This window comes from Nyctereutes procyonoides, unplaced genomic scaffold (genome assembly GCF_905146905.1).
Source record: "Nyctereutes procyonoides isolate TBG_1078 unplaced genomic scaffold, NYPRO_anot_genome, whole genome shotgun sequence".
Lineage (NCBI taxonomy): Eukaryota > Metazoa > Chordata > Mammalia > Carnivora > Canidae > Nyctereutes > Nyctereutes procyonoides.
The window spans coordinates 20,880,208-20,896,415 of NW_026575082.1; the positions used below are offsets into that span (position 1 = coordinate 20,880,208).

The window sequence follows — 16,208 nt, forward strand, 5'->3', positions numbered from 1 at the left end:
CCGACTGCGGCCCGAGGGGCGAGCCGGCGGATCCCGGCGGATCCCCGGAGGGTCGTGGGACTTCGACCCAACTAGGCCGCGACGCCAGGAGTCACGTGCGGGCGGCAGGGGAGACGTCCCCAGGCGGTGACCCCGAGGGAGCCGCACCCCGGCGCAGCGACGTTCACCTCCGGGGGCGCCACGAGGTCGCGCCGAGCGGGCGCCGCCGGGCTCCCACCGCCTGCTCAGGCCAACGGCCGGGTCAGCGACGGCAGGCGCACGCCGGGGCCTCAGCGGCCGGGAAGCGCAGCGACGCCCGGAAGGACGCCCACCGGCCGGAAGCCGCCTCACCGCAGGCCCTCGGGCGCTGCCCCGCCTTCCGGCCGCCGCGCGCGCCGCGGGGGCGGGACCGGAAGGGCGCGGCCGGAGGGGGCGTGTCCGGAGGCGGGGCCGGCAAGGCTGCGCGGCGCGCTTGGAGGACCTGAGAGGCGGCGGCCGCGGCCACGCCCCGGGCGGGAGGGCCGCTCTGTGCGCGTCCGCTCTATGATGCTTGCGCGCGTCCCCCGCGCGCCGCGCTGCGGGCGGGGCGGGTCTCCGGGATTCCAAGGGCTCGGTTACGGAAGAAGCGCAGCGCCGGCTGGGGAGGGGGCTGGATGCGCGCGCACCCGGGGGGAGGCCGCTGCTGCCCGGAGCAGGAGGAGGGGGAGAGCGCGGCGGGCGGCAGCGGCGCTGGCGGCGACTCCGCCATAGAGCAGGGGGGCCAGGGCAGCGCGCTCGCCCCGTCCCCGGTGAGCGGCGTGCGCAGGGAAGGCGCTCGGGGCGGCGGCCGTGGCCGGGGGCGGTGGAAGCAGGCGGGCCGGGGCGGCGGCGTCTGTGGCCGTGGCCGGGGCCGGGGCCGTGGCCGGGGACGGGGCCGGGGCCGGGGCCGGGGCCGCGGCCGTCCCCCGAGCGGCGGCGGCGGCGGCCTTGGCGGCGACGGCGGCGGCTGCGGCGGCGGCGGCGGCGGCGGCGGTGGCGGCGGCGCCCCCCGGCGGGAGCCGGTCCCTTTCCCGTCGGGGAGCGCGGGGCCGGGGCCCCGGGGACCCCGGGCCGCGGAGAGCGGGAAGAGGATGGACTGCCCGGCCCTCCCCCCCGGATGGAAGAAGGAGGAAGTGATCCGAAAATCTGGGCTCAGCGCCGGCAAGAGCGATGTCTACTACTTCAGGTACCGCCCTGGGGGGGGCGGGGCGGGGTCGGGGGTCAGGCGGGGTCAGGGGTCAGCGGCCGACCCGGGCCGGGGGTCTTGGCGGGGGGGCCCGCCCCGGACTCGCCCCGCGGGCCGGGCGCAGCGGGGGCGCAGCGGGGGCGCAGGGCGGCGAGCGGGGGGGCCCGTCACCCGCCCCGGCCGCGCCGCACCCCGTGCCGCGCCCACAGGTCACCGGCGGGTCAAGCCCGGGGCTCCGGGGTCGCGGGGTGCGCGGCCCCGCCAGCGGCTGTGGACTCCGGTGGAACTTCCTTGACACGTTTACTCACTTCGTCTATTTACTTATTTTTTTTTGTTTTAGAAGATTTTATTTGTCTATTCATGAGAGAGACAGAGGCGTGGACACAGGCGGAGGGAGAAGCAAGCTCCTTGCAGGGAGCCTGACGCGGGACTCGATCCCGGGACCCCGGGGTCACGCCCTGGGCCGACGGAGGCTCCACGCTGAGCCGCCCGGGCGGCCCCGAACTCGCTAACTTTAAAACATAAAGCATCTAGTTGATAGAACGTGAGCGTGCTGTCCGGCGGTGAGCGGGGCCGCCCTCCGGGCTGGAGGCCCGGGTGCCAGTCGGCGGGACGCTGCCCTCGGCGCGCCCCGCAGCCCGCAGCCCGCACCCCGCACCCCGCAGCCCGCGCTGTGCTTCCCACCGGGCTTGCAAACGGTCTGAAAAATACACGACCGTCTGTGTGTGTGTGTGTGTCCTCGTGAGGATGTGGTCCCCGGAGTAATATGTGAGTGTGGACGTCGCCCCGATGTCCTGATCGTCCCGTCGTCACACGTACGGGACAAGGGTTTCCGTAAACTTCTGTCATCTTCTCAAGGAAAAAAAAAAAAAGTGAAAGTGGAGTTGCATTAGAACTTATTTTGTCAGTTGATCTGAGACCACTTGTTCTGAGATCTTAGAGGGTACGATGGCAGACGTTATAAATATTCAAAAGTAATGATCTTCTGTTTCCCCGTTATTAAATATTAAGTTTACTCCACTGACGCTGAAAGGGTCACTGCGGAACAGATTAATATTCCTCAAGGTCACGTGTTCCATTTAGTGCTATTCAGTTAATCACTTTTGCGCGCTCTTTCTTTAACAAGTTCTGTTTTCTAAGCAGGTAGTTCGCTGCCTTCTCTCTGAGCTGTGTGCTGGTGCCTCGTAGCCAGTCGTGTTTTAGGAGAGTTGTCTGTGCTGGGGATTGAACTCCTTGAGGAACAGGACACTAGTCTATTCTCAGTGGAGCATCTTAGCCTTTGAGTTTCACTCTCTATGTCATTTCTCCTGGGATATAGTTTGTTTGGTTTTGGGATGACGCATTTGTTCAAACTGACTTTGGGTTATTGCAGTTTGTTTTGTTTTGTTTTGTTTTCCTTTCAGTAGCTGGAAACGTTATTTCAAAAGGTCATCTTGGTGTAGTGCTCGTTTTGATTTGTCATCCCCCTTTTTTTTTTCAAATGTGTTTTAAGTTTTTTAATTTTTTTTAAAATGTAAACTCAGTAAGTATTTTACGGTAGAAAAGCTAATATAATTATTTTAAAGTGAACTTTCCAAACAAATTCATTTCTCAATAAATGAAAAACCAGTGTAGTGATAGTTATTTTCCAGATTAGAGTCTTTTTATTAGTGCAGCGTGATTTGCTTTTTACTCCTTTATACAAAATGACAAGACATTTTGAACAAACAGATTTGTGCCACGGGTGTTCCTCAGTGTAGGGTTGGAAGGAATGTTGCCTAAATGTTCATGGACTACCTGGGACATATTAGTTACTTTTCAGGATTGTAACCTCCAGTCTTGATTACCTTCTGAGACGTTACCTTCTGAAGTCCTGGGTCGCAGGGTAGCATGACGTATTTGTGATACAGCAGTTATTCTGACTTTGACTTCTGCTTGCGGTGACGAGTGATGGAGGGCACCTACTCCTAGTGAAGGTGAACACGTTATTTTTCAGTCAAACTGTCGCAGCTTTGCATATCAGCATCCCCATATAGGCCTCGCCCGTTAAAAAACCAGTAGCTCACAAAACACGGGCCATCTCTGTTAATAGGTGGGTTAAGAGTTAACGTTCCCATTGGTAATGTGAACACCTGCACCCATTTGTTCACACAGATTCTAATAATGCTAAGTCCTGAATTAGCCTGCCCCTGGGGAGATTAAACAAATCTGTGCCTGTTAACGTAGGGTGTGGCTTACGTTTATTAATTGGGCTGAAATGAAGCTCATTAGGAAAGCCTCAAATTTTGGTAAAATGGTGTTTTGGCTGTTTCCTGAGACTGCCAAGTACTAGTAGGAAGGCGTGCCTCGAGTTGCCAGTTAAGCAATATAATTATGCCTTCTGTCAGGATTACTGATAGCGTTGTGGCAGTTCATGTATTATCATACAAAGTGTGTTTTTAAAAAAGGTGTGGTTAGATAAAGTGCTAGATCCTTGGTAATAGTTTCTGAAAAGTTTGCTGCCATCCTATGAACCCATTACGTGAACAATGATTTTCTAACTGGCCTCCTCGACTCTTGTCAGTTCTAGTTTTTGGTTCCTTGTACTTGCTGACTGGTATTTTTGAAATATGATTTTCCTCTGCATAGGACCCTGTAGAAACCAACTCATGCCGTTTTTATCAAGTCTAAACTTGTTGGTTTTTAGATTTTTGGTTATAATAAGGGTTAAAGACCTGGGAGTCATGGTAAACTGTTAAGCTGCTGCCTTGAAATAGGTGGTTGGATTTTGGAAACATAATAGTAAATATTTTTGATTCTTGTATCAAAATGATGATGCATTTGTACCCTATCACATCCCTGAAAAAAGGATACAATGGAACTGGAGAACAATTAAATAATCGTAGGGAACAGGTGCATGAAGAGAGACTAAAGTTATTTCGCTTTGATCTGGAAAGAAGAGGACTCAGAGGCAGTGTAACCGAGGTCTGTAAATCATGAGTGCTAGGATAAACGCAGAAGTCTCTAGGGAAGGCAGCAGAGCTCCGGGATGAGGAGGTCTAGCTAGAGTTGGTGCTATTCTAACTGCGCTTAACCATTTGGTGCACCCTTGAGCTTGTCACTCACACTTCCTGGTCCTGTGGTTTGTCGGTTTGTAAAGTGCACATGATTTTACCTGTACTACATAGTGTTACAAGGATTCAATTTCAGATCAGTAAAATGAATACGGAGATCTCTTGAAGCTTCGGATATGTTTAAGGACTAATTAAGGAAAACAATTCATTAAATCAAGTTGTATGGGCTGAACATAATAATGAATAGGTTAAAAAAAAACGTGTTAGGTATATCTGACTTGTTACCAAAGGCTGGTATGGTGCCTTGAGGGTATGAATTCTGAATCATTGAAGATGTCAGAGTTCAGCCAGGCCTTTCCCTCTTTTTTTTTTTTTTTTTTTTTTTTTTGGTCTTTTGCCTTAAAAAAAAATTTTACTCTGCCGTATAGTCTTTGTTGGAAAAAACTAGCTGAATGGACCCACGGAGAGATTCATTGTCACATTTCTTAAAAAGTAAAGTCTTTTTGGCTTTCAATAAATTCTTTTCCCCTAATATCTTCTCTCTGGCTGTCCCTATGTAGTTCAGCCTGGTGTCTTTTGTGTTACTCTCCTGTGTATTTCCATAGAACCTATAGCTTCTCCCCCTCTACCCCCCCTACCCCCCCAGCTACAATCCTGAACACATAGATGCCATTAAGTAAGTGTTTATCAATTGATGTGACTCTTAAAAATTTGTGAAACAAGTCTTAAATTACTTTTTAGCTATTGCTTTAAATTATCTGGTGGTGTGCTGGGATGAAATTGGTTGAAATATTTTATTCGGTCCAAACATTTTCCAGTTCCCTATTTTCATCATTAATGTTGAGGATATTTTAGAAGTCTGGAAAGCATTGTAGAGATATAGTGAAATGGTAAGTAAAATGCTCATAGTGCAAAGATAGATACAAGTGAGAAATCAACATTTGAATTTCACTGAATTTGTAGTAAAGGGTCTTTTTTAGTATTGGGTCTTATGTGTTTTAATTCTTTGTGCTGTTTTTTCATTTTTAAAGATTTTATTTACTTGAGAGAGAGAGAATGTGCAGAGATCAGAGCGGGGAGAGGGGCAAAGAGAGAAGCAGACTCTCTGGTCCATCCCAGGACCCTGGGATCATGACCTGACCTAAAGGCAGATGCTCAGCCGACTGAACTCCCCTCCCCGCTGGTGCCCCTCTGGTTGTGTATTGTGTCATAGTTCTCATAGTCTTGGCGCTGTTAGTATTATTTTGCTAAGTGCTATCTTATTGGGTTCTTTTAACCCTGTTAGCTATAGGTACAGTTGTCTCCGTTGTACAGATGGGGACTTGGGACAGGGAAGTTAAGTAATATGCTTGAGGTTGTACTTTTGCTAAGGGGAGAGTTAGAATCCTGATGCAGGGGATTTAACCCCAGAACTTTTACCCCCCTGCTCTGCTACCTCCCAAAGAGATCTCTACTTGTGACTCTTAGATACTGCAACATCTCATGCCTCATCTACTTTATTGAGCTCGGTGGCCTACTGAAATGATGTAATTAGTTATTACTATTATACTTGCACCCTTATGTTGACAAAAGGTAAATTTTAAATACTATTTGGTGGTGGAGCTGTTCTATCAAAAGATAATCTTGCAGCTCAATATAATATTGGAGAAAAAAAATAGAAAAATTGCGATAAATAAATTAAAGCAGTTTTATTCTGAGTAATAGAAGTGTTCATTTTGTTCAGAAATGTTTCCTGCCTTTTCTCTTGCTTGCTGTCTCCATTTTTGTTTAACTTAACTGAGGATTGACCCTGTTATTTCTGTTTTTTTTTTTTTTTTAAGATTTTATTTATTCATTCATGAGAGACACACACACACAGAGGCAGAGACACAGGCAGAGGGAGAAGCAGGCTCCCTGCAGGGAGCTCAATGCAGGACTCAATCCCAGGACCCCAGGATCACACCCTGGGTGGAAGGTGGGCGTTCAACCGCTGAGCCACCCGGGCTGCCCATTCATAGAGGCAGCATGTTCCCTAAGGAGCAAGCTGTAGGTCATCTTCATTTTAAGGGCTTTCACTTAAATTAGAAGAAATCAAATTGTAACTTGAGGGCTAAATTGTAGCTTATCAGATACTTTTATGTGTTTCCTGCAAAAAGCTCATGTACTTCTTTCATAGTTGAGGTACAATTGAAATGTGCCCTACAGACCAATTAAAAAAAATCTCTTTAGTTGAGAGGAATGAAATGTAATGTTTATTACTAAGTGCTTACTGCATAATTGCACGTTTGACTTGCTTTTAGTCTTTTTTCTTGATATTACCTGATTGAAGCCTGGATCTGGAAATAAAAGATACGCAGCTGTGGTGGAGATGGTGCTCTGATAATTCTCTCTCAGCTGTACCGTTGCAGTTTTTTGTGTTGTAGGAAACTTTGTTAGGGTGCAACATTGCCATCTGTCCTACATCTGATTTTTTAAATCTGACATGCAAAGTCTCACCTGCCAGAACACCCATAATACCTGTAGTAGAGGAAATACATAGCTCAGAAGGAACCGATACACATGTTCTAAAAATAATCTCAAACAGAAATTGATGATTTTGTCAGATTGCTTTTAAAATTTCTTTTGTGAGATGAAGAGCCATAATTTAATTTTTCATGATTTTAATTAATGGAACAGAAGCTGGTGATTTGCAAAGGAGGTGATACTTTGTGTTTTTGTGTCTCTGGTTTTTTTAGATTTCATGGTAGGACTAATAGAAATTCACAACTTTTTAGCCTGTGTTTGAGATCTTTTTAGATCTGCATGATGAATTAGAAGTAAATCACCAGGGGGTGCCTGGGTGGCTCAGTGGCTGAGTGTCTGCCTTCAGCTTAGGGTGTGATCCTGGAGACCCGGGATGGAGTCCCACGACGGGCTCCCTGCCTGGAGCCTGCTTCTCCCTCTGCCTGTGTCTCTGTCTCTCGCTCTGTGTCTCGAATGAATGAATAAATCACCAATTCTTATTTTATGGACTTTTTGGCTTGGAGTATTCATTTCCTTTGCAGCCCTTGTTTATTGGTCCTTTTTTTTTTTTTTTTTTTTTAAGATTTTAGGTATTCATGAGAGACGGGGGGGGGGGGGAGAAGCAGGCCCCATGCAGGGAGCCCAACGTGGGACTCGATCCCAGGTCTCCAGGATCATGCCCTGGGCTGAAGGCGGCACTAAACCGCTGAGCCACCCAGGAATCCCCTGTTTATTGGTCTTTTACTGCTATTTGCCATTTCCACTAAGAAATGACTAGGCAAATTGTAAAATGAAGTTTTGCTTAACCTTATCAGAACTTCTAAAAACTAAAACTTCCCAAAGAAGACTAAAAGTATGGAATAGAATGATTTAAGTTAATATCTGTGGATCTTTTTTTTTAATTAAAGATTTTATTTATTTATTAATGAGAGATACAGAGAGAGGGGCAGAGACACAGGCAGAGAGAGAGAGAGAGAAGCAGGCTCCCTGCAGGGAGCCCGACGTGGGACTAGATCCCGGGTCTCCAGGATCACGTCCTGAGCCGAAGGCAGGCACCAAACCTCTGAGCCACCCAGGTGTCCGAATATCTGTGGATCTTATGATTTTGCCTTGTCTTACAATATAAATTCAAACTCATTTGTTTGGGAATTTGATTGCATGAGCTGTAAATGAATATAAATAATAGTAAATATAAAAATTAGATTTTAAAACAGCATGTCACATTTGTCAGGTATAATTATGAGCTATTTACAAGTGAGAGGAAGAAGAACATATTACAGATTTTTGAGGTATATTTTGGTGTTCTTTTTGTACTGGAAGAATCCATCGGTTAAAGCAAGGATGAAAGTCTGAATTCAAATTATTTTTAACATCTATACGTTGATATATGCATCTCTTTAAAAAGGACTTTCCTGGGGGCCTCTAGCAGAAATGGGCAAGTGCTGTGGCATTTTGAGCTAAGCATAATTCTGTTGACCTTTACCACTTTTGCTATAATGGTTGACTGTCTTGCTGACCACCAGATTCTGAACCTCCTCAAGGTCAGTGGCTGAGTCTGATTCATTTTTAAATCTCTAGTATCATCCACAGTCCCTGCTATACGGAAAGCTCTTAAGAGTTGCTTGCTGAATGAAGTTAGTAATTCATACATTTTTCTAAGTGATACAAAAAACTTCTGGTTACTGCTGGCTGTAAATAGAGACCCAAGACCATCTCTTTGGTGGTGTTGCCGCCCAGCAGCCTGTCTGTCTTGCACTATACCAGGTATGCAAATATTGGATAGCTGAAGTAAACATTCTTACGTGTGTTTAGTGTTTGTGTATATATTGTATATAGATTTTTAGACCTGGAGGGATCTCTATAGGGCTTTTGGTGTCCCTTTTCATATTAAAAAAAAAATCCTTTTATCCGTTGCTTTAAACATCTACCATCAAAAATTGCCTTTGTATCATCATGAGAGGATAATATATTTCTATTTACTTTTAACTAATTTATTATTTCTTTGTGCTGTAACTATGAAATTGTTTTAGTATCTGGTAGGAAGTTTATAATAAAAGATAAAAATAATGTAAAAGTAGACATACAAAATACATGTTGCAGCTTTTTACTGCTAGATCCTACAGTCCTAAGCTTACCTGTCAGATTACCATAGCAGTTTCTAAATGCTTTCTCTCCACTTCTGCTTATTTGAAGACCAGTAACCTGTCAGTACACTACACTTGTGTTGCACTGGCTTAGAATAAGAATGGAGACTTTTGGGTCAGAGAATTGGAACTTGATCTTGAATCTTGCTTTACTGTTTTAACTGGGACAGATTTATAAGCTTCCATAAATAAGCCCCTGATTCCTCATATGTAAATCAAAGGTAAGAAATCTACCTCATGGAATTTTTTGAGACGAAATGAAACATGTAAAGCATTTGGCATGTAATAGATGGTCAGTAGATCAATAAGATGGTAGTTTCTTTCCCTTCACTTAACATAAAGAGGTATGTGCTTGTTAATTATGAGGAGATTCACAGTATGTTGTTTTATTTTGAGATGTGATTATGGCAGATCTTAGGTTGTTGTACATGTTCATCAGAGTTTTTAGAAATATTTAATTTTTTCCCCTGATTATTAAATGACCCATGCTCAGTGTGGAAAACTGGGAAAATATGGAAGAGTGTAGAGAGAGCAGTGACAATCAGCCTTATAGTCCTAAAGAGAATCAGTGTTAAGATTTGGACACATTGCCTTCCTCCTGTGTGTATATGTGTTTATGTTCTTCTTTGTTCTTTTTATACTGGAAGAATCCATAGATTAGAGCAAGGATAAGTGTCCTTATTAAAATTATTTTTAACATGTACGCAGTGTTGTATTCATCTCTTTAAAAAAGGCCTTTCCCAGAGACCCCCAGCCCTTTTTTCAAAACATCGTCTGTTTTGGGGGTATACTTACTGCCTATTTTCTTTATCATGGAAGAATTCAAACAAATGCAAGAGCAAAAGTAGTTAGAAGAGTATAATGAGCCTCTCATCTGCTCATCAATGAGTTTTAACAGTTATCAACTCCTGGCCAAACTTACTTCATCAGTATTAAACCCCTTTTCCCGGGATCCCTGGGTGGCGCAGCGGTTTGGCGCCTGCCTTTGGCCCAGGGCGCGATCCTGGAGACCCGGGATCGAATCCCACGTTGGGCTCCCGGTGCAGAGCCTGTTTCTCCCTCTGCCTATGTCTCTGCCTCTCTCTCTCTGTGACTATCATAAATAAATAAAAAAAAATTAAAAAAAATAAACCCCTTTTCCTGTTAATAGTTTGAAATAATTCCCAGGTGTATTTAATTTCTGACATTACCCTAACAGTATCCAGTCACCAATTCAACCAAAATAACCAGTGTGTTTCCTTTTTCCTTTCTCAAAAAGTGAGTGCCTTAAGGCAGTAGGATGGGATTAGGTACAATTCTACATTTATTCACTTTTCTGTTTTTTAGTGGATCATGTTAGCTTATATTTTTTAAACTATGATATAGAGATAATAGAATCTACCAGTGATATACTGTTTGCATGTAATTTTTGTTACATAAGTGATTGTTAATGGCATAAGAATGATTGGTACAGAATTTGAATTATACTTAAGGTCTTTTATACCATTTAAAAAACTGCATTGATGATTTCTTAAACATTTATGTCAAGGGAGAAAGTGGAATGTTGTCACAATTTACCGGCAGCCAAATAGTGAATTTTTCTCCTTAATGATACTTTAAAAATAGTTCTCTACTCCTCCCCCAACTGCTAAGGAAATTCTTTAATGCTCAAATTTGCCCAAACTCCCCCCCCCCTTTTTTTTTTTTAAATCTACTTTCCAATTTTCAGGGAGTATATCCTGTTTGTATACTTCAGTGTTTATGTTCTAAACATTTTATTTATAGAAATTTTCAAACACATATAGAAATGTAAAGAGAATCATATAAGAAATTACTAAGAATCCAGTTCAACAATTGTTCATCTTATTTCTTCTATATCCCAGTCCACTACCCGACTCAACTTTCATTATTTTGTAGCAAATCTGACATCATATAGTTTCATTCATAAATAATTACTTCAGTACGCTGTTTGCGAAGACTTAAACTTGTAGAAGTTTTATAAGCTCAGTATTTCAAAACTAGAATCCAAGAGATGCCAGCGGGCAGTTCATGATTCTTTACCTGATACTGGCAGCAATTGCTCTATGGTTCAGAGGAAGGAGACATTTCACTACTTCAGTTGGGAAGGCTTATGGAGGAGATACAATGTGCATTGGTGTTTCGGGGCTCTTGGGGATTAGGGCTGGACTCATGCGTTATAGATCAGGTTAAAAGATAGGATTTGCAAAGGGCTCAAGAGGGGAACCGTCCAGCCTGTTCAGAACAGAGTGAATAAGCCAGTATAGTTGGAGCAAAGGTCACTGGGTAAGAGGAGTGGAAAGTAGGGTTTAAAGGTTCAGAGGAGGCTAGATGAAAAAGGATCTTAAATGCAGGGCTGAGATGTTTGGTTCCCTTTTGCTAATGGGGTAAAGTCATTAAATGCTTTTAAACTGGAACCGTATGGTCAGAGTGGTGTTGTAGGAAGTGTAATTTGGATAGTGGAGAATGCAGAGACCATTAGAGTTAGCCTGTCCTAGTGATTTAGACTCAAGCTGATAAAGACTTGATTTAGGCAATGGCATTGGACAGGAAGGGTGGGTTTTTTTTTTCTTTTTTTTCTTTTTTTTTTTTTTAAAGATTTTATTTATTAGAGCATGAGCAGTGGGGAGGGGCAGAGGAAGAAGCAGACTCCCCCCACCCAGGGCTCAATCCCAGGACGCTGGGATCATGACCCTAGCCGAAGGCAGCCACTTAACTGACTGAGCCACCCTGGCGCCCCAAAAGGATGAATTCAGAGGTGAATATGAAGGAACTGGATTTAATAACTGACAGGAGATGGGAGGATATCAGTACGACAGGAGAAGATAAAATCTGCAGAGGAGTCCCTTTGGGAAAGGCCTGCATGTGAGGGTTGGGAGGAAAGGAATTCGAGAAAGATGGATTAGGAGCTAACTTGTATTAGATTTCTCTGTGCGTATGGGTCACAGCTTCGAAGCAGTGGCAAATATTATTTGAATTAATTGATATGGCACTTTTCTGATGATATATTTTTATACCGAAGTACAAAAAGATCATTTCAATTTCAGATCTTAGTCTCCGCCAAAACTTGGCTTGCGGAGACACTTGAGAAATCTTTTTCTTCCAATACTTACTTTGTAACTAACAAGTAAGCGGTAACATTTAAAGAGGCAGAAAACAATAGAAAGTTGATGTTTCTTTATTCTCACAACTTTTCCAGTGCTGTAGCTTAGAGAATTTTTAGTGTGGAGGTTTTTATTGTTCCTCACAAAGTAGAGGGTGATGCCCTTGGGAATATGATCTTTGGCTACATAGCTGCCGTCTCCTGTCCATATTCCTCCTCGTCCCTCATAGGCCAGCTTCACCTTATTGCACTCGGACTGTTGCCACCCCCACAGTTCATCCTGTTGGAAACTGGCTTGAAAATATACTTGTGTTTGCTCAGACTCTGGTCTCCTCATAATATTTGACTAAATGTCACGATGATCCATGTTACCCAGGTAACATGAAAAAATAGGTTCTGCTCTGTTAGAGGAGGGTTTTCCGAGTGCAGTTTGCAGAGTGCACGGGCAAGCCACAGGTTCTCAGAAGAATTAATTTTTACGTGGAGACTAGCAGGGCATGTTACAGTTGGGTAGCTCAGGGAATGATGATTATAGGTGAGTTTATAGAGTGATAAAATGTGAATGTCACTAAATTAAGGTAACCATAATCTAAGTAGTTTCTGGTATCTCAATGAAAGTTTCGTAGAGTTGAAAGTCAGATGCCAAATAAAATTTCTTTCTTTTTGATAATCTATAGTTAGAAACCTCTGAGAGTTAGGCTTAAGAAGTGCTTTAGACGGTTCAACCAGAGTGAAAGCTGGCAAAGACATGTAGCTCAAATGATGAAATGTTCGTATATGAAAATAAAACTCATGTCTTTGGTTTTCATTTAATCATGACTTTAGGGTATTTGGAGGGTAGGAGAAGTTAAAGGTGAAATCACAAGTTGGTTCAGGGCTGGCATATCGAGGGGGCAGTTGGTAGGGAATTTTTTTTTGTGGTTGAAAGTGAAATATTAGTATTTCATTACTGGGATTAGAAGTAATCACTTTTGGTTAGAGAAAACAGAAAATGACTAATATCCTTCCCTACTCTAGTAGAATTTTTTTTTGAAAGTAATTTCCCTAAGTTATAATTTATTGCTTTTAGAATAAAAGCTTAGTCACGTTAAGTTCTGGTGTGTGTGAGACTGGGACCTACCGCAGCCATCTTATGGGCTGACATAACTTAGGCACTCTGGGTTAAGACCAGAGCTTAAATGACATGCATCATTTCTTCATCTAGCATTATTTCATCTGCCACTTCCAGGATCATTTGGTGCTACGCAGATATCTTAGATCTGATGGGCAGAGTTCTTAATGAACCATTCCGCTGGGCCTTACCTTTCTGTGCACTTGCCTTCATCTGGTGCAGAGGAAGAGCCCTTGTTTAAAATCTCCTGGGGCAGCCAGGTAGACTTTCCTTAAAGCATCAAGCACAAGCTACAGCAGTTACAGAGAAGACAATGCCTTGTACCACTGTTCTAAAGGCAGCAGTGTGTATGACGAGTACTTGGAGCTATCCAATATAGATGCTTCGTAGAATTCCATCTTTATGACAGGGCACAGTGATTTGGTATGAATGACTGGTTGGTTACCAGTTGATAATCCACCTTTTTTTGAGATATGTTAATAGTTAAACTTGATTTCCACCTCTCTTACTTCATTACTGATTAAGTTTATTAGTGAGTGTCTCAAGGCCTTTCTCAGTTTCCATTTGATTTTTTTTTTAAATCGGTAAATATAGGAACAATTTCAGCCATATTACAGTACTAATTTATTTATTTATTTTTTTTAAAAAATTTATTTATTCATGATAGAGAGGCAGAGACACAGGCAGAGGGGGAGAAGCAGGCTCCATGCAGGGAGCCCGACGCGGGACTTGATCCCGGGACTCCAGGATCGTGCCTTGGGCCAAAGGCAGGCACTAAACCTCTGAGCCACCCAGGGATCCCCTACAGTACTAATTTAGATCATAAATTGGGCAATCACATTTCATGAGTATGGCCTTTTAACTGGGTTAAGTATTTGGATTTCCTTAATTTGGGGAGTAGTGTCTACAACCGATCTCTAATGAGTTTTGTTCTATGGAGGAATGTCGTAGTGAGGCTCTATAGTATGCTTTCAACAGCAGTTTGGAAATGGCATTCCAACTGTTCCATTAGGAATGACTCATTGTAGGGCTCATTTGCAAAATTAATCAGTTGATTTCTTTTTTTTTTCTTTCTTTTTAAAGATTTTAAAACATTTATTCATGAGACAGAGAGAGAGAGAGAGAGAGACAGAGGCAGAGAGAGAAGCAGGCTCCATGCAGGGAGCCTGATGGTGGGACTCGATCCTGGGCCTCCAGGATCACGCCCTGAGCCAAAGGCAGACGCTTAACCGCTGAGCTACCCAGGCGTCCCAATTGATTTTTTTTTTAAAAAATGACTTTCTAGTTGTCTCTAAGCTATATCCTTAAAAATAATGGTGCTTATCTTTTTGGTAGAAGTTGCTACCTTAGTTTTTCATCTTCTGGAACACTAGTATATCGAAACTAAATTCACTCTTAAGCTCAGCTTTTACTGCACTAATGAGATGTCTTATTAGTGGGCTGCTTGAGAACTGTCAGTTGTTACTTCCATCTGTAGGTTGAATTTTAGAACTTGAATTGTGTTTCAGGAACACTTACATTATGTGATTGTGGAAAAAATGCTGATTTGATCATGATTTGTCTTAAAGTCAGTGGTGGCAGAATGAATACCAGAGTTTGTGACAAAGTGTGGTGTGTTGCTTTGGATTTGACCCAGAGAGAAGTTTTGTTCTTCCAGGGCAGTATTTTATTGCTGGTTTCCCAGCTAAAATTCTCCATTGTCGTCGTCTTCAGTTATTTTTCTTTTATTGTGGTTGATTGGTACAAGGCTAAGTTCTAAATGGGATACGTTGGCTTTTTGGAGAAATATTTTAGAATTCTTACAGTTTTCTTCTGGAAACATATCTGTGTCGACCTTTAACAGTTGATTTTAGCACATTTGGCTCAGAAAACTTATTAGATAAGACAGGGGCATTTTTCCTAGAAGAATTTTCTTATAGAGCAATGCCAATGCCAGACGGCAAAAAAAAGTTTTAGGAAGGAATGGTTTAGCTTTCTGTATAATTCTGGCACTTCTATAAATTTTCAGCTTTGACAGTATTTCTTATGAGAAGTAAGTAATTCTTGATAAGCTTTCCCAAGGTCAGAGTTTGGCTAATAAAACTCATGTCAGCAGTGTATAAAAACAGTTGCAAATGTTTGCCTTAGTTTTCTCCTTTAAGTAGTTTCATTAGGGAGCCATTTAAATATTGTTGGAATTCAATATTTTTTTCTATTGTAAATATTCAGAGTTCAAATTGATAATCCGAGGAGTATACATGGATTCCAAGTATTTGTGTGTGTGTGTGTGTGTGTGTGTGTTTAATAAGGATTGTTGACTTCAGAGAGTTTTTTCTGAAATTCTAAATACTACTGACATTGTGTATATGTAATACTTATCTCCCTCCCCCCAAGCATTTCAAAAGTCAATTTGGAAATAAGTTTGTAATACTGAAGACATTTGTAGTGTGCCTATTGTGCTGTGCATGCAGTTCTTATGGGGTTTCTGTCCCAGGCTGCTGAGTGACAGGGCGGGGAGGGGGGGATAATCTGCAGTAACATCTGTTATGTACTCCAGTGGGGTACCTAGTGGAATGTAATAATTCAGTGACACATTATCTCTTTTTACAGGGAAGTTATGACATTCCTTTAAAACTTTACCGTATCTTTTGGGGCACCTGGGTGGCTCAGTGGTTGAGTGTCTGCCTTTGCCTCGGGTCATGACCCCCGGGTCCCTGCTCATTAGGCTCCCTGCAGGGAGCCTGCTTCTCCCTCTGCATCTGTCTGTCATGAACAAATAAATAAAACCTTTAAAAAAATAAAAAAAAACCTTTACCATACCTTTCAAAAAAAAAAAAGTAAAAATGTGGTGTAACAATTGGGATAGAAAGAAATGTGAAGAAAGGTTTATGTAGAGATCTAGAGGAAACATTGTTATCTTTTGTACAATGAATGTTCTCTTTCTTCTAGTCCAAGTGGTAAGAAGTTCAGAAGCAAACCTCAGTTGGCAAGGTACCTGGGAAATACTGTTGACCTCAGCAGTTTTGACTTCAGAACTGGAAAGATGATGCCTAGTAAATTACAGAAGAACAAACAGAGACTGCGGAATGATCCTCTCAATCAAAATAAGGTTGGTGAATTTACTTAGAGCATATGGATGCTATTTCAGAAGCTCTCCACAAAGCATTTTACATTGTAA

The 16,208-nt window shown here is 43.2% G+C and overlaps 1 protein-coding gene across 1 annotated transcript in view; it reads left to right on the top strand.

Moving 5' to 3' along the window:
- Positions 1-507: 507 nt before the first annotated feature.
- The window catches only part of LOC129514483 (methyl-CpG-binding domain protein 2), a 62,375-nt gene continuing 46,674 nt past the window's right edge, over positions 508-16,208 (top strand). The window contains exons 1-2 of the mRNA XM_055333071.1: positions 508-1,183; positions 15,980-16,139. Coding sequence (XP_055189046.1) covers positions 633-1,183; positions 15,980-16,139 — 711 coding nt within the window. The 5' untranslated portion in view covers positions 508-632. The remainder of the gene's footprint in view (positions 1,184-15,979; positions 16,140-16,208) is intronic.